This window comes from Onychostruthus taczanowskii, unplaced genomic scaffold, assembly GCF_017590055.1.
Source record: "Onychostruthus taczanowskii isolate IOZ18803 unplaced genomic scaffold, ASM1759005v1 scaffold32, whole genome shotgun sequence".
Classification (NCBI taxonomy): Eukaryota; Metazoa; Chordata; class Aves; order Passeriformes; family Passeridae; genus Onychostruthus; species Onychostruthus taczanowskii.
In genome coordinates this window covers 5203881-5221761 of record NW_024500572.1, presented here as the reverse complement: position 1 = coordinate 5221761, position 17881 = coordinate 5203881, and the positions used below count along the sequence as shown (strand labels likewise).

The 17881-nt window shown below is 49.1% G+C and overlaps 1 protein-coding gene across 3 annotated transcripts in view; it reads left to right on the top strand.

Moving 5' to 3' along the window:
- Positions 1 to 16823, top strand: part of TTC28 (tetratricopeptide repeat domain 28) — a 108123-nt gene extending 91300 nt beyond the window's left edge. For all 3 annotated transcript variants that reach the window (XM_041410029.1, XM_041410030.1, XM_041410031.1), the window contains 9 exons: positions 842 to 986; positions 1786 to 1965; positions 2963 to 3683; positions 5342 to 5466; positions 6522 to 6753; positions 7139 to 7215; positions 10080 to 10209; positions 10743 to 10850; positions 11328 to 16823. In XM_041410029.1, the coding sequence (XP_041265963.1) occupies positions 842 to 986; positions 1786 to 1965; positions 2963 to 3683; positions 5342 to 5466; positions 6522 to 6753; positions 7139 to 7215; positions 10080 to 10209; positions 10743 to 10850; positions 11328 to 12952 (3343 nt within the window). In that variant the 3' untranslated portion in view covers positions 12953 to 16823. The remainder of the gene's footprint in view (positions 1 to 841; positions 987 to 1785; positions 1966 to 2962; positions 3684 to 5341; positions 5467 to 6521; positions 6754 to 7138; positions 7216 to 10079; positions 10210 to 10742; positions 10851 to 11327) is intronic.
- The last annotated feature ends 1058 nt before the right edge of the window (positions 16824 to 17881 follow it).

The window sequence follows — 17881 nt, the reverse complement described above, 5'->3', positions numbered from 1 at the left end:
ATGAGTGTGTAACAATGGCTGAACATGGGCTGTGGGGCTGGCAAGTGCTGCCTGATGGCAACAATCCTGGGTCAGAAGGCTGATTGCAACAGCTGAGAAGAGAAAGAGGGGGGAAAATGCAATTTCTGAGTCTGTGTGTTGGTATGTATCAGAAATGGCTGGGGTGTATCCCAGGCCTCCCTACCTTTCCTTTGAGGTCCACCTGCTAAAATGTTTTTGAAAGTTACCCTTTCCACATAAAATGGTCCCAAGCCAAGGATAACAGTTCTGGGAGCACAGCTGCTGGACTAGTGAGCCCAGAATGGGAGAACTTCATTTCCTCAGCAGGGCAGACACTTGTGGCTGCTGATGCCAGGAGTGCAGAGTTCTGTGAGAATATCAGAAATGGGCACCAGGTGTTGCTCAGCAGTGGCAGAAGTGCAGAATCTTGCTGTCTCCTGGTTTGCCTGTTGTCACATTTCCTCTGGTATCACTAGGTCAGTTGGTGCACAACCCAAGTGCAAATCCTCCTGTGGCTGTGGTCAGTTGTCAGTGGGTCTCATGCCTGCCTGCACACAGCTGCTCCCCATAGGTGTGCAGGAGCAGCTGGGAACAGCACTCCAGGCACTGGAGTGTGGAGAGAAACTCCACAGCAATGTCATGTGCTGTCTGCAGCTGATTCATCCTGCCATTAGTGTCACTGCTCAGTGAGGTGTGAAGCTGAATGAGAGACCAAAGCCCTCCCATGAAGCATCTTACAGAGCAGAGTCCCCTGGGTGACAGGGTCACTGTCAGAAGTCAGGGCAGCCACAGGGCAGCTCCGATTCCTGCAGCTAACCTCTCCCTTGGCTTTTGCCCACAGGAGCTGTCAGAGCATGACCAGCCTGTTCAGCAGCACCATGTCTCCTGTTAAGGATGGAACATCATCACTTCCAAGGAAGCAGACTTCTTTCACCAAACCCCCGCTCCGTGCTCTCTACGACTTACTGATAGGACCCATGGAAGGAGTAAGGCTTTGCACAGACACCAAACCCTCTCAGTGTGGGAAAGCAAGAACAGACAGCTTGGGGCTGGTTTCTGAAGTGTGGTGTTTTCACAGAACAATCTGGGTTGGAAGGGGGTCTTAGCAACCATCTAGAGACAAGGATCTAGTCCTGCTTTTTTGCTTTTTTTTTTTTTTTACACTAGATGAATAAATTTCCACAGTTCCATGGGACCAGGAGCAGTTGTCACATTTTGTGCCTAGCTGCATGTTCCCTATTCACTAATCTCTCTCCTTCACTTCCATCCATAAGATGCTTCCTGGTTAGATGTTTTGGTGAGTCTGGGTTGATGATGAGGTCAAGTATCTGGAAGTGCAGGCCATGGACAGATCTGTCTGTAGATGGTTCACTCTTCAGAGGAAATGGCTTTTTAGAAATTCAATATCAGAAAGAATATTCTCTGACAAAGGATAAGGTGATGACAATACTGACAAAGCATAGGTGGTTTGGGTTATCCAAGATTCCATGCTGGAGCAGAAGGAGCTGCAGAAGCAGGGTGAGGCTGGGCCCCACGTGGGCTGAGGCCAGGGTGATGACCCAGAGCAGACAGGTCAGTGCCCTCAGTGCTCACTTGTCCCCTGGGACTGGCTGGGCACAGGTGGGCAGCTGCACAGGACGTGCTGCTCTGTCACGCAGAGCATGGCTCTGATGTGGGTGTTTCCAAACTGACACGGGGTCAGAGCAGAGCCTGATGCTTGGGAAATACAGACAGGGACACGGTGCAGCCAAAGGGCCAAACGAATTCTCTCTTCTTTCTTTCCAGGGTTTGATGCATTCCAGTGGGCCTGTTGGCCGCCACCGTCAGCTGGTCCTGGTTCTGGAGGGAGAACTGTACCTCATTCCCTTTGCTCTCCTGAAGGGCAGTTCCTCCAACGAGTACCTCTACGAGCGCTTCAGCCTCATTGCAGTGCCATCCATCCAGTCACTGAATCCCAGCTCCAAGGTGTGACACTGCTTATGAAACCTCTCCTGTGGGTGCAGGTGTTGGTACATGCTCACAAAGCAGCAGCTCTGTCCTGCTGTGCCAGACACAAGAACAGAAAGCACAAACAGGCCACCGTGGGTCTGAGGAGCATGCTGAGCACCACAGCTCTAAAGTAGGCTCTGATCTAGTTCCTGCAGCACACAATCACAGCCCCAGGTGTGCCAGGAAGACAAGGGGTTTGGATCATTTGGATATCCTCCTCTGAAGGATTGCATGTGCTGGGTGTGGAACTACATGGCAGACTACAGAGATGTAGGTGTCTGATCTGTGCTGAGCTTCCTTGCCAAGCTGACTGTCTGTCACATTGCTGGTATGTTCACCTCCATTTTAGCATTCTGAGTGGGGAAAACCACTGATGTCTCAGTCAAAGCTCAGTCAAAGCTATGAGGGAAAACAAATCCTGGAGGTGAATCCTGCAGAAGCATTTCTAATGCCCAACTCCCTGGGAGAATACACCAAATCACATTTGCTCTTGCTGGGCAGTGTTTTGTGGCACATCTTGGTTTGCCCTGGGTTAAGCACAGTCAGTGGAGCAGCAGAAGGGTCTGAATCTTGTCAGCATTACTGCTATTCCATTCAGCATCAGCTGCCTGCAGCACCTGCTGCCGGCAGTGCTGACACTGGTCTTGGAAATGCAGGTATGAGGAACCACTTAGTGATTGCAGGTGGTGTTCCAGGAATGTGAGAACCTGGAATCTTCTTTATGTTTTTAGCTCTGCTGCAACCCTCAAAGGGACCTGGGCTATATCTGGGATCTGGGGATAGAAGTCTTGACCACACTCAAATAGAGGTGTTCCTTGGAATAGTTAAACAGAAGAAACTAAAGAAATGCAGTCTTCCTGTAATTATGACAACCAGACTTACATTTAGAGCCAAAGGGACAGGATATTTTATTTCCAGCACCATAAAAACGAGATCTTTGAACCCCATTTTCTCTTTTTCTTTCTGTCTGTAGTCCCATGTGAGGAAGAATACTCCTGCTTACTCCAGTTCTACCTCAATGGCAGCTGTGATCGGAAATCCCAAGCTCCCTTCAGCAGTTATGGACAGGTGGCTGTGGGGACCTATGCCCTCTGCAGAAGAGGAAGCATATATGGTATCTGAGTTACTTGGCTGCCAGCCCTTAGTCGGCAGCTCATCAACAAAAGAGAGAGTCATGAGTGCCCTGACTCAGGCAGAATGTGTCCATTTTGCAACCCACGTCTCCTGGAAGCTGGCTGCTTTGGTCCTGACACCCAACACTGACAGCAACCCAGCCAGCAGCAAGAGCTCCTTTGGGAACCCCTACACAATCCCAGAATCTCTTAGGATGCAGGATGATGCCAGTGATGTGGAGAGCATCTCAGACTGCCCTCCTCTCCAGGAGTTCCTGCTTACAGCGGCTGATGTGCTGGATCTGCGGCTGCCTGTCAAGCTGGTGGTTCTTGGCTCTTACCAAGAGTCCAACAGCAAAGTCACTTCTGATGGAGTCATTGGCTTGACAAGAGCATTCCTGGCTGCTGGGGCTCAATGTGTCCTTGTGTCACTCTGGCCCATTCCTGTGGCTGCTTCCAAAATGTTTGTGCACGCCTTCTACTCCTCTCTCTTAAACGGGATGAAAGCCAGTGCGGCCCTGGGAGAGGCAATGAAAACCGTGCAGAGCAGCAAGCAGTTCTCCCATCCAGCCAACTGGGCAGGTAAGAAGAGTCTTCTTCTGGACAAATCAGATGGGGTTTCTAGGGAGCTGCCAAACTATGTGAGCTAAGCAAGGAGCAGTGCTGGCAGGTAATTGGGAGCAGTGTGTGCCTTGTGCTTTCCTGGAATTCAGTCCCTGTGTCTCAGACTCTGATTCAGCTGAGTGTGGCTGAATGTCAGTGTCACAGGACCCATAAGCATTTCACTGGGCACAGTAGGTGGGTATGGATTGGGTATAATTAGAAGCAGTTGTGAGGTGAAGTGTATTTCATGACTGGAAAAAAATAAAGTGCAGTACAACAACTCATTCTCTATGTTTGAAATCTCCAGGCTCACGCTTCCTGTGTCCTTGGGATGGAGTCAGCTGGAACACACATATAGGCTTTTTAATGGAAAATGTAGTGACACTTCAGCAGGAGGCAGGAGAAGTGCTGCTGGAAGCAGCAGCAGCAAGTAGTTGTGATTTTTGTGACATAAACCTTGTAGGACTTACTCCTTTGGTCCTTTTAGGAGAAAGAGAAAAAAGGTTTTCTCTTGCTTCCATGGGGCATGTCTCAGCAGTGTCAGCTCCTTGTGCAGTGCTGGTGCTTGCTCCCTCTCAGTTAGGTCTGTACTTTGAGATTTGGAATGACAAAGTCTTGGAGTTCAGCAGTGCTGTGACAGGAATACGTACAGATAACCTAATTTCTCTTCCTGGCATGAGGCCTGGATTTTGAAAGCTGCAGGCATTCCCCAAATTGATTTTTGCACAGACAGCAGAAGCACGTTATTTAGCTCAGGAAACTGTGGTGAATATGGCTCTGGTGTGAACTGCATATGGCTGGAGGAGCGGGAACTGGTTAAAATGAGTCAGGCTGACAGTGATTTCAGGCATGTTGAGTCCAGCATTAGGATGTGGTTCAGGTAGTACCAGCTGTGAGCTGAGTTCAGGTTACAGGCCACAGTTCAGTTGGGATTTTATTTTCCTTGCAAGATTTTTCTGTCTCAGAAGAGCTCTAAAAGGCCCCAAAAGTGACCACTTCCTAGTCAGAAAAGAAAGAGTGTGGACACAGTGCTTGGCATTGCCAGCAAGCAGAGGCTTTCAGCTGCTCATGGCACTGTGCAGGTTCATCCCACACAGTCCCTGACTTCACTGCTCACCCTTGGCACTGAGTTTTGGACAGAGCACAGAGCCAGGAGCAGCTGCATCCTCACTGCATGAATGAGAAGGGAAACTCCTTGTGCTGACATCTGGGGAGTCTGGCAGTGAATGGGGCTTGAGCCAGGACAGGTTTCTGACCAGAACAGCAAAAACTTTCCATGTTCAGCGTTCTGTTTTACGACCACTGTTGGCATGTGTTGATTTCTGTGGCTGCAGAGGAGACCTGGAGCATGCCTGGACAAGTTTAGCTGCAATCCAGTGGTTTTCTGCTTGCTTGAACAGGAAGATGCTATTGATTTAATGGCAGGGGACAGTAAGAAGTATCTAGAAACTTTCTGGAAGTTCATTCAGTCTGCATAACTGGGCAGGGAGTGGGCAGCAGCTCTGGGAAAAGAATGTCCCTGTGCAGGGTACAGTGAACCATCATTCACTGGTCTGAGGGCAGAGGACATCTGTGTCTGGTTTGAACATTTTCCATAACAACAGGAGGTTGACTGTCTCTCATTCTGAATCCTGCAGGCTTCATGCTTATTGGGAGTGATATGAAGCTGAACAGCCCTTCTTCATTGGTAGGACAGGCTCTGACTGAGATCCTGCAGCACCCTGAAAGGGCCCGGGATGCTCTGCGTGTCCTCCTTCATCTGGTAAGGGAAAGGAAGGGCTGTCACAACCATGAGTGGCACCACAACTCATCTAGTCCTGAGACACCCTCACCTGAGGGCATGAGCAGAGCCATGAGTGGAACAGCAGGCACTCCCTGGTGTGCAGCCACTCCCACTTGAAAAAATATATATATATACACCTTCATCCCCCCTCCCCTGCTGTGATGTATCCTCTTGCAAAACTCTAGATCACTGTGGAAAGACTTGGACACCTAAGGAAGTGTTCAGTGCAAAAAGAGGCAAAGTAAGCAAAATCCTAGATTGTATTGTGACAGAATCCTCCCCAGACCCATCTGGTTTGCATTAGCTGTTGAATTGGGTTTCTGCTTAAGGGGTAAGCATTGGGATTAATTGTTTATACAGGGAAATAGCTACGAACATGGCAGTCATGGAAACACAGAGCACAGTCACTGCTGTCTCTGTGTGTTTGGAAGATAAGAGACCCTTCTGTCCCCATCTGTGCCACCAGTCTGTCCTGGGGAACAGCGGGACTGGAGCCAACTGCCAGGTGGCTGGAATGATCACTCATGACTTCTAATACTTTTCTTCCCAATGCATCATCTGTGGTCTCACAGGAGTGTGAAGTACCCAGAATGATGGAAACCTGTGAATATTGCTGGTCTTCCCAGTTGCTGGGGTTTGTGGACACTCATCTCTCTTTCCTGTGTGCTGTGTAGCTGCAGGCTCTTTGTCTGGTAAGAAGCAGTCTGGAACCCCAAGGTGAATCATCTTTAGGGAGAAATGCAGCTGCCAGGCTTACAGGAAACTATCCCAAACAAACTGTTACTTCATTTCTTGTGGCATTATTGTTCCCAGCGTCCCAGAGAATATTGACACTCATCACTGTGATGTTGCAGCTGTGAAAGCTGAGTTACTGGAGCTTTTCTTTCCAAGGCACTAATGCCCTCTTGTGTGAGACAGGCCAGGATCAATCTTGGATTTGCTGTTTCCTGCCTGCTGTTCCAGTCCCTTCTCTGTGTAAAAAGAGGCAGTCAGTAACAGCATCTTGTACAATAAGCTGTGTCATTTCCCCCCAGGTGGAGAAATCATTGCAGCGAATCCAGAACGGGCAGCACAACTCCATGTACACCTCCCAGCAGAGTGTGGAGAATAAAGTTGGTGGCATTCCAGGCTGGCAGGCACTCCTCACAGCAGTGGGATTTCGGCTGGACCCACCAGCCAGCGGCCTCCCAGCAGCAGTGTTCTTCCCAACCTCGGACCCTGGGGACCGGCTGCAGCAGTGCAGCACCACCATCCAGTCCCTCCTAGGTGAGAGGAGGCACACATCAGCCTTTCACACCTTTCTGTGATGTCAGCATGTGAAAAAGGGATGTTTTACATCAATGAAATCAATGTATTGGACTGGGAAGAAGTTCTAAAAGTAAATGTTAACTGAAAATGTTGCCACAGATGAGAATCGTTTGCTGCTGGGTCGATGTGACTGTTCCTCTCTCCCAGCTCTCAGTCAGGAAACCTGTCATCAGATGCAAAGTGGGAAGATCTTTTGTTTTCTGGAAATTGCTGCTGCTTCCAGAGCTGTCCAGTGATGTTGGGGAGAGGTTTTAGCAATTAGCCAAGTGTGTGTTTTGTTGAGGCTTGTTGCATTTCTTGCAGTCAAGAAACAGATACAGATGTTTCTGCTGATGTTTTTCAGGTTTGCCTAACCCTGCACTTCAGGCACTTTGTAAACTTATCACAGCTTCAGAAACAGGAGAGCAGCTTATCAACAGGGTGAGTTGGGAGGTTTTCCTCCAGTACCAAGTTCCAAATGGCTCTTCCCAGGTCAGTAAATTCAGAAATATGCAGAATAGTTGATGCCCTGGTTTATCAACCCAGAGCTTGCTAGGACACTTGAGGGTTGAAATTCTAAACTTGCCTGTTTGTGTGAATGAACGTGTGTGTCCAGAAGGACAATATGCAAGTGGGTTACTGGGCTGCGTGGCCCTGGGACTCCCTGTTCAGTGACAGGTGAAAGCATGATCCCTACAGCAGTGTGGGGCAATTGAGTAACAGACCCCTAATTGCTATTTGGCCATCCTGCCTAGGCCCACGTTGGCTGCTCATTGCCCACTCTATTCACTCAAGTCCCAAGGTGTGATTGACTTTGGACAATGCAAGGTCTGTCAGAGAACTCCCTGAGCCTGTGCTGCTCCTGTGTGTGCTCACGGCTCCAGGGAAAGGATTTCTGGTCTTTAGGAGAAGGGTAGTGCTACCTACCTGTGGTGATGGGACTTCTCCCTCCCCTCAGCCTCCTTCACACTCTTCCCTCTCCTGTCTCTGAGCATGCCTAGCCTAACCTGACCTTTCTCTGGGCCACCAGCCTGGCTGCTTTCCATTCCATGGTTCTTACTGTCCTGAGTGCTCCTCTAATGAGGTTTCTCTTCAGCATTTGCCTGCTTTAGTACATGGACACACTCACACAGGGAATGGGCCTATATCTCACTGTCTTTCCCTTTTCCCCGTGCAGAAACATTCCAGGCAATACTGTGGTGGGGAGCTCGGATTTGTTCCGTGTGGTGTCAGGCTGCCCTTCCTTCAGTCACATGGAGTCTGCAGAAAAAGCCAGAGAAGAGCCCCAGCCTCTCTGTCACCTGCTGAGCAGCTCTGGTAGCCCACTGGGATGAGTGTGCTCCAAGGAAAGGGTTCCTGTTAGGATCTGCAGCAGAGTTAGAGATGTTTCCAATGCCCTTGGTGGTGTTTTGCCTCTTGCCTTGGCTCTCCTCAGTGCCTGAGATGTGTGTGGTTAACTTCAGGGTTATCTTCCTCATGGTCACCCAAGGGAAGTCAGGTCTGAGGGGTGTTAGGAGGACAGGACAACTTTCCTATGCTCAGAATGCCTTAGAGTGCTAATGAGGTGGCTTCATGATTGCTGCCCTGCCTCAGATAATTAAATTACCCAAGGAAAAACATTCAGCTGGCTGTACACAAGTAACAAAAGACACACTCACCCTTTCCTCACTGCCCCACAGAGTAAACACTGGCAGGGATATTGCAAGTTTTCTTCCATAGCCCAGACCCCTGGCAGAATTCCCTTTTGCACCAGTCTATCCTGTTACATGTTGGTTTTCAGCAGCTCTCCCCTCCATTGTGGTGATTGCTTTTTTCCTCTCCTGCCTCTTGGCAGTTCATGGTGTGAGCAGCTGGGGCTCTGCCTGTCCCAGAGGAAAGCAGACTTTCTTCCAGACAGAAGCAGGAGGTCAGACATTGCAGTCACTGGGTGCTGCTGGTTGGTTTTCCTCAGTGGGTGACCAGCATCACAGGGGAGTGAGTGCTTTTGGCATTAGTGAAGCAGCAGGGTGGGAGCCTGAGCAGCTGCACTGGATAGAAAATGCTTATTTTGAGTGCAAAGGTGAAGGCAGGAGCCGCAAAAGACAGAAATTCCGACGCTGCATGTGCAAGGAAAAGTTAGGGATTTCTGCCTGCACTGAGCGCCAGTGCTGCGTCCCAGAGGAAACAAGAGAAGGGCTGTTTTATGTTCAGCCTCCTGCCAGAGTGTGGGTTGGCCTGAGTGTCTGCCTGCTAAGTGTCTGAGCTGTCATGAGATGGGCACTCCCAGATTCCAGCTGCCTGTTCCCATGCTGTTGGATTCCCAGCTCAGGCCATTCCCATTGCTCCCTTCTTTCTCTGGACAGAGCATCTTGGCAGTCAGGGTGCTGGCTCGCCCATGGATGTGTCCCTGCAAGGTTCCTCAGCACAGGCACTTTGTAGCACAGAGTAACCCATGTTCTTTTCTCCTCTTTTCCTTTCTTGTTGCCTGCTGCCCGAAGGCTGTTAAAAATGTGGTGGCAATGGTGAGTATGATGTGCACGGGGGGACACTGCTGTGCAGGGTGCAGTGCTGGGGTCACTGCACACCCGTGCCCTGCGCTGCTCCGTGTCTGCACCCGCTCTCAGGCCTGGGATTTGCTCCACACAGCTACTGTGGAAAAAGGCCTGTGTAAGCTTTTGTGGGTTGTGAGAGATGGGTGGTCCTGAGGTTAGCTGGTCCCTGATTAATGGCTTTCCATCCTTGCTGCCCTGGCTGTGTTGGTGAATTACACGGGATCCTGGCATCTTAATTTGTGTCAGATCTTCATAAACACATTTTCTCTCTAGCTTGCTACTCCTGTCCCTTGGGCACAGTTGGGAAACTTCTTTCCTGGAGGCCATGGAGATGTTAGGAAAGTCTTCCATGGTTTCATATGACTTGTTCTGCCCAGTTAATGAGTTTCTTAGGATTTGTATAAGGAGTATGGCTCAGTCATGGAATGGGCTTTAGTATATTTCTGTGAGCAGCCCCAGAGTTTCTCTTTCCTTTTCTTTCCCTTCACAGATGTTCCTGCTGTGCTTCCTTCTTGCTCAGTTTCCACTGGCCACCCCCCAGCCCTCACCCCTGCTCTGTCCCTGCCTTTACTGCTGTTCCAGGCTGTCTGATGTTGCTGTCCCTGAACTGTCCTTCTTCCCAGACCTTCCCATCTCACTGCTCTGTTCAGGAGCAGCAGCTGAACTGGGTGTCCAGGGAAAGGGTGTGCAGAGGCCATTGCTTTATCTGTGGCTGTAAGAGAAGCAGTGATGTGACTTGTAAGGAATGGCTAATGTCTGTATTGCTGTCTTCAGCTGCATCAAGTCCTGGTTCAACTTCAAGCAGGAGAAAAGGAGCAAGATTTCCCCTCTGCACCAATCCAGGTCTCCATCAGTGTCCAGCTCTGGAGGCTGCCTGGCTGTCATGAGTTTCTGGCAGCTCTAGGTAGGAAAACACTTATTTCTGTTGTCTCTCTAAACCCACTGCTGGTGTCTCATATGGGGGCTTGAAACACTGATAAGACTCACAGCTTCACGTTTGTCTGCCCCCTGCAGCCCAGCCTGCACTTGCCAAAGTCCAAGGTCTGTGCTCTTCAGCTTTATTACTGTGAGGAAACCTGGAATTAATAGTAAATTGTTTGGCATGTAGAACATTGTCCCCTGAGATGTGTTTGGTGTATAATTTCTTGGCAACTCCAAGTAATTTTCAGCTACAGAAATGTTGACAGGAGTGACTTGTTAATGAGTGTGTGTGCTCCCAGTCCAGTGCCACAAAACTCCCAACACCTGGAGAAGGTGTTGCTAAACAGTGAAAAATAACAGACAACAAACTGCAAGTGAGAGGGGAAGTCATCCTTCCGAGGGTGCTGCAGGCTGTCACACCTCTCTGTTCTGTCTGTTTTATAAATGACATTACTCTTATTTGAGACAGAGGGTCTTTCTGTGAGCTGTAATTTTCTGTTCCATGTCCCACTACAGGTTTTGACCTTTGTGAAGTTGGCCAAGAGGAGGTCATTCTGAAAACTGGGAAACAAGCTACCAGGAGGACCATGCACTTTGCTCTACAATCCTTGCTGGCACTTTTTGGTAAAGCTGCTCAGTGTGTTTTTGCTATTGTGTCATCTGATGATTTGATCAGAATGTCTTCTGCTGAAATCTCACACTTGCATCATTGCAGAGGTCACACACATGTCACATAGACCAGATGTGATACAGAGACTGGAGTAAATGTTATTTTTGTATGGGAAAGACTTGTCTGAGCAGAAGCTGGAAATAAAGTCCAGTGGCTGGAGGACAAATAATTCATTCTTTGTGTTGAGATATAAAATGAGGTAATATATATGTGATATAATTACGAACTTCCATCTAGGATACTTGGACAGAGGTTCTTGCCTGGGCTGTGCACTTCTTTTTCCTTACCTAAGCAGTAGCTGGTCGCACAGAGCCTGAGGGCATGTTTTGTAGCATTTTCTCTTAATTCTGATAGAATATTACCTGGTGTTATTTGATTTTATGGTGTGTCTAGGGGCATGTTTGTACATACTGTTGTCTTTTCTTTTTCAGATTCTACAGAGCTGCCCAAGCGCCTTAGCCTGGACAGTTCCTCATCACTGGAGTCACTGGCTTCTGCTCAGTCTGTTTCCAACCCTGTACCCCAGTATCAAAACCCTCCATTCTCTCCTACCTGTCCAGACAGCCTTGCCTCAGATGCCATTTCTGTGTACAGCCTGAGCTCCATTGCTTCTTCCATGAGCTTTGTTTCCAAGCCAGAGAACACGCTGGATGGGGCAGGACACAGAGGGCGGCAGGATTATGAGAGGCCCAAGAATATCTATCCACACAGGTCTGCAGCTCAGAGCCAGCTGTCACCACAAGCCACTGCAGCCAGCAAAGATGAGGAAGAGTATGAAGGTTTCTCTATAATCAGCAATGAGCCTTTAGCCAGTTACCAAGAAAACATAAAACCAAGATTTTCCCCTGATCACAAACAACCCAAAACTAGTCAGAACGGAGGCATTAAAGCATCCATCAACTCCAAAGGGAGCATAAGTACTCCAAATTCTCCTGTTAAAATGACTCTCATCCCCAGCCCAAATTCACCTTTCCAAAAAGTTGGGAAACTTGCAAGTTCTGATACTGGGGAATCTGACCAGTCTAGCACTGAGACTGACAGCACCGTCAAATCCCAGGAGGACAGTAATCCAAAGCTTGATCCACAAGAGCTGGCCCAAAAAATTCTGGAGGAAACTCAGAGTCACCTCATTGCTGTTGAACGTCTTCAGAGAAGCAGCAGCCAGATCAGCAAGAGCAACAGCTCAGAGGATGGGGCTCCCAGCCCCGGCGGCGTGTCCGCGTTCCGCTCCTCGGAGACCAGCGCCTTCAGCCGCCCGCTCAGCTCCAGCCAGAGGAACCAGTCTTCTTCACCTCTTGCCATCAAACCAAAGCCTCCAACGAGGAGTTCATCCCTTCAGAAGGTGAGCTCTGGCTATAACAGCCCCACAACGTCGGAGATGTCAAACAGAGAAGGCACAGGTCAGTACAGTGGGCAGCCATCTCCGGGTTGTGACTCACATGGGTCCTTAACTGAGCAGCCTCCCTTTAAACTCAAGTACCCCAGCTCTCCTTATAGTGCTCACATTTCTAAATCACCCAGAAATATCTCTCCGAGCTCAGGGCATCAGTCCCCTGGTGGCAGCACTCCATCTCCTGCTCTTTCTTATTCCTCAGCTGGTTCTGCTCGCTCAAGCCCAGCTGATGCCCCAGACATTGACAAATTAAAATTGGCTGCCATCGATGAAAAAGTGCAAGCAATTCACAACTTAAAGATGTTCTGGCAAAGCACTCCGCACCACTCCACTGGTCCAATAAAGATTCTCCGAGGAGCTCCTGGAACAATGACTTCTAAGAAAGATGTCCTCAGCTTGCTCAATTTATCACCACGGCACAGCAAAGAAGAAAGTGCAGAGAAGCTGGAACTGAAGGACCTGTCTATTGGGCAACACCTTGCTGCTTCACCACAGAAGATCCCTCCAAATGGACACAGATGCCCTGAAACCACAAATTCCATGACATCAGCTCATTCCTCACCTGGCAACACTCTGGGAGCTGTGCGTCCCCTGAGGCTGCCAGCTGGGAACGGGTACAAATTTTTGTCACCAGGAAGATTTTTCCCTTCCTCCAAATGTTGAAATGTCCCAAGTACCAGCTATTGACTTACACTCATGTTGAAGTATTTGCTTCTGCCCACTTGCCTTTACCAAGACAGAACCAGTAGCTAAAGCAGCCGTGGTCATGCCCTCAGCTGGCAGTGCCCAGGGATGGGACAGGCTGGCCTGCTGTCACTGTGGGGGCACACGGCCTCACACACATGGGTTTTTGTTTCCCTTATCAGGACCTTGGCCAGACTCACCTGATAGCAGGTTCTTTGTAGTATTCAGTATTTGCAGCAGCAGGTGCAAAGCATCTGGTTGTCTGCCCATTAAATACTGGCTTTTAAGCCACCTCCTCATATTTCTTAACCAGAAGTTTTACAGCTGGCTTTTTGTACAGAAATCACACATATCAGGGGTTGGAGAGGAAAGGGAGAGGAGGCAGAACATTGCTGTGTACCACAAAGAACATAGGTACAAGTCTCTGCCTGGAGAAAGATGAGCCATTTACTCGACTGCTTTCAGAGGCTGACAGAGGAGACCACATGCCTCTAGATACCTCTGCCAGGTTGGCCAAACCAGAAACTGCTGTCAGTAAAACTCCATAGCAGCAGGATCTGGCAGTTCTGTTGCATCATTTAGAGACCGGTGAAACAAAGACAAGAGGAGAGAGGTGCCCTGTTCTAAAATCTGCATCTCAGGTAACTTTTTTGGAGGGAAAGTCCTCAGATGAGACTTTGCTGGTTGGTCTGCTCAAAGGAAATGTTTGGGGCCTAATAAAGCAGGTGAGCCTGTGTGTGTGGTAGTGAGTGTGTCAGAGAGACAAGTTCTAGGTTTGTGTGCTCTGGTCTCTCTGGCACACCACATTCTGAAGGTGAACTTTTTATCCTGGCAGGTTTTGGGCAGTACTTAACATCTCTGCTCAGTGAGCACAGAAAAAGATAGCAGATGCTGCAGCTCAGACCATTATTTTGCAGTTCCACAGCAGGCAGGAATGTGACATCAGTGTGTGTGATTCAGACATCACCAGACCAAAAAAACCCTCCTCGATCCTGCTAAATCATTGCCAGGGCTCAGCACAGGCAGCTCTGGGAACCTTTTCCCTGCTGTGGAGGCAGGTTTCCTTTGGAGCAGGTGTGGAAACAAGTTTCATTTGGAGCAGGTGTGGCAGTGTGAGCAGCTGTTGGTGCAGCTGGAGGCAGAAGGCGAGGCAGCAAGCGGAGGGGCTGGATGCAAAACCTGAGTGCCCTCTGACAAGTGGAGGAAAGGGGACCAAGAGCACCCCCAGGGTGATAAAAGAGTCAGCTTCCCTAGGCTAGGTGGGGTTTAGGAGTTAGGGGCAGGCTGGAGATGGTTTCTAGGTGGCTGTGGAATGCAGTGATGTGATCAGGATCCCAGGGATCGTGTACATGCACTGAAGCCGTGGGCACGCGGCAGCATCGACCCCGCCACGTCAGCTCAGATCCACGCAAGGACTGGCAGGCTGTGAAGTCAGAGCACTGTATCACCAAGGTTTTGGTGGCTATTCTGCACTCCCAGAATTGGCTGAGTGACTGAAGGCTAATCACTTCACCTCTCCGTGCCTCGTCTTCCCTTTCTATCTAAATGGGGATAGTAATACTTACCTACCTACCTCACAGAGGTGTTGTGAGGCTGAATTCATTAGGCCCTGAGTTTGAGCTGGATCTGAAGTCAACTTCCAGTCTTGCAGCTGAATGGAGAGTGCAGGCAGCTCTGGGGACGTACCAGAGGTACGTTGCTGATGCAGAGAATTGTACTTAGCATGGCTGGATGCTCTTGTTGTAAATGTGGATCTGATAATTTGTGATTTTCTTAGGGATCTTGGAGGAAAAGCATGATAGCAGGGCAGAGAATTCAGTTCTGATATGGAAACACGAGAATGCTTAGGCTCAGCTTACTCACAGGCATAATCAGATGCATGCTGTGAGAATATTCTGGAGTCTGCTGGTTTCAGGAGAATGTTTTCCTTTTTATCGTGGCAAGAAATTAACACAAGCACTAAAGGCAAAGGATACTGGGCTGGGTTGTTACAGCCAGCTAGCTAACAAGGGAGGGGGGATCACCAAAGTTTTCAGTGCAGAGAGGAGTAGTTACCTACTCATACACAATGTAGCAGAACAGTTGAGTCAATCTGTTCAACTCATCATGATGCAAGTTATTTGTCTGTACATGACATCTTCCTGTGATGGTTTGGTGCTAAACATCACCTTCGTGTCATTTGGCAGGAAAAATTAGAATAGTGGGCCAAAATGAGTCAGCACAGCGTCTGCCCCTTGTGGAGACAGAGATGCTGTTGATGAAGCCACTTGCTGTGGTCACAGGACTGCTGAGAGACTTCATGTGACCCGCTCTGTTTCTAACCAGCATAAATTTTTTGAAACGACATCCCAGGAACACCCAGGATGGAAGTGGGCAGCTTTTTGTTTATAGCAACAGCAAATACTCCCTGTAGTGCTGCATAACACGCCAGAAATAAGCCTCTTTGTTGTAGTTTACTTCCATAACTAAAGGATCTTTTAACCTGTAGAAATTCTATGCTGCCATTTTGTTACAACCCATTTCTGTGCTCCAGCAGGTTTCATGCTGGCTTAAAGCTTTCAGACAGAGCTAAATCGGGGTGGGGGGTGTGGGGGAGTGGTTCTTCTGTTGTTGTTTTTAAGGAGGGGGGAGCATTAGAAGCAGGGAAGGGTTCAGATGTAGAGAAAGTTCAGTATTTGGGGAATTTGATGTTGTATAAATATGGAAGGTGAGTGTCACTAGAACAAGTCTTTTGGGAAATAGGTCTCCGTTGACTTGGCACAGGTCACTTCCATTGGCTTGCCAGGAGCCATGAAATGCATGCTTACTCGTGGCTGGGAGACACTGCACACCTTGTCCCTCACTCCTCCACCTCCTGAATGAGAAACAACCCCTTTGTGAGGAAAAAAAAAAAAAGAGTTTTATCAGGTTTGCCCAATACGTGGAGAAATTCAGGAAATGAAAATCACACGTTCTCCATTTGCTGTTAGAATTCCTTCTGTGGGTTTAATGCATTTGTCGTTGTTGTATTTGTGCATGGTACAAGTGACAACACTGCGTAATACAGTGAGCAATAACAATTAGGTATTAACCACTTCCACATTAAACCTGCCACATGCAACCGTTCCACAAGGCCACAGAACGTTTTGGTTTTGCCCTGTACGTTTTACTGTGTGAGATTTCAGATTTTTTTATTGACTGTCTTTAGCTCCATCTAAGTGGGAACAGTAAACAACCCCTGTGATCAAAACCTAGTTTACTTTGATTTTGTTGGTTAGCCTGTACCTCTGGCCTGATATTGGTTTTCCTTCTGTTTAATCATACCTTACTGAAACAAGGAAGAAGCATTGAGGGGGTGCTACACCCATGCATATCATTCTAGGCCATATTTTCTTTCATTAGGGCAAGCTCGTTCTGTGAACATCTCTTCCAAATTGCAGAACAGATCCAGGGCCACAGAGGTGTCTGAGAATCTGTTAGGAAGCATCGGTAGTTTCAGCTGGATGGTGATAATGGGTTTGAGCAGTTTTGGGTTCTTTGCATTGCCATGCTGCCCAGCAGGGCTGCACGTGTGTGTGGACACTCGTCCCTCAGCTGCAGAAGAGCACTGGAGACAGTGACCCAGAGAGGATGGTCAGCAGAGGCTTCCCAGCAGCAGCCCTTCAGCACTCTCCCTACGTGCAGTGTTAGCCATGTTTGGCCTCTATGGACTTTCTTTGTAAATTAAAACTCTGTTTCCAGACAGCATTAAACTTTTTATATTATGAGATTTACCATGTAAAAAGATTTTCATATTTTTATTGAAATTGCTAAGGCATTTGGCCTTTTCTTCTTTGTGATTTCAGTGTCTATTAAAGCATGAGTTCTCTCAGTGCCTCAGTCTCTTATCTGGAAGGATTTGGGGAAGGGTGATTGTTGGCTCTCTGCCCAGCTCCCCTGTGTGACCACGTCCTGTGGCAGAGCGTGGCTGAAACTCAGGGCAGCTCTCCTCAGCTCCCTCTGCAGCTTCCCTCCCCTTTTGTGCAGTGCAGTGTTCCTGTTACCACTGCTTGTTGGAAATTCCTTTTCCTCCTCCTGACAGGTGGTGGGAGCACCAGTATTTACTTTTATCTCATAGCAGAGGACTCACAGGGCTGGGAGGAGCTCTGAGGGTTGTGAGTGAGCCCAGTGCTAAAGGGATGAGAGTCTCTCCGTACCAATGCCAGCTGGAACTTGATGAGTTAAATCTTCCTGGTGCCCTTGTACTGCAGGGAAGTGTTGGAGACATGAAACTAAATACACAGAGCTGTTCTGGGGCCGCAGGACCGCACACTCAGAGCAGCCAGGGGCCACTGGCAGGGCTGGCTCTGCCTCAGGCTGAGCCTGGGCTGGAGCCCTGCCACGGGGAGCAGCTCCTGGGGCAGCATTCCCTCCTCCAGAGGGGCTGTGCTGGAGCTGGGCTCGAGTGCTTGGGCTGTGCCAGGCCTGGGGTCAGCAGGATGTGGCTGCTTGTGACACTCGTGTGTGGCAGGATGCAGCTGTAAACAGAGGGCTGGGGACTGAGCAAACACCACACAAATGTTGTCCATATGGGGAAGGAGCAGCAGCAGGGACTGAAAAACCAAATAAAGGAAAATCCTGAATGCTTGGGGAAACAGATGTACAGCCCTGATCACTGCTGCTGCTCATGGCCAGAGCCAGGGCAGGCCTGAGTCACCGTTCCAGGACTTCCATGGAAATAGGTGTCCATAGGAAGAGCCTGCTGAGGGTATACAGCCTTTTATGTGGGGGAGGAGTGTTTGGCAACACTGAGTTTTATCTGGATTTCTGTCCTTTGGATAATGCCTCATTGGTTCTGGCTCCTGGCAAGAGGAAGTGTGGGGGATGATGGCTTCTCCAGGGAAAGGGGAGCCAGGAGCTGCAGAGAGGGCCACGGGTCACCCCTGGGGA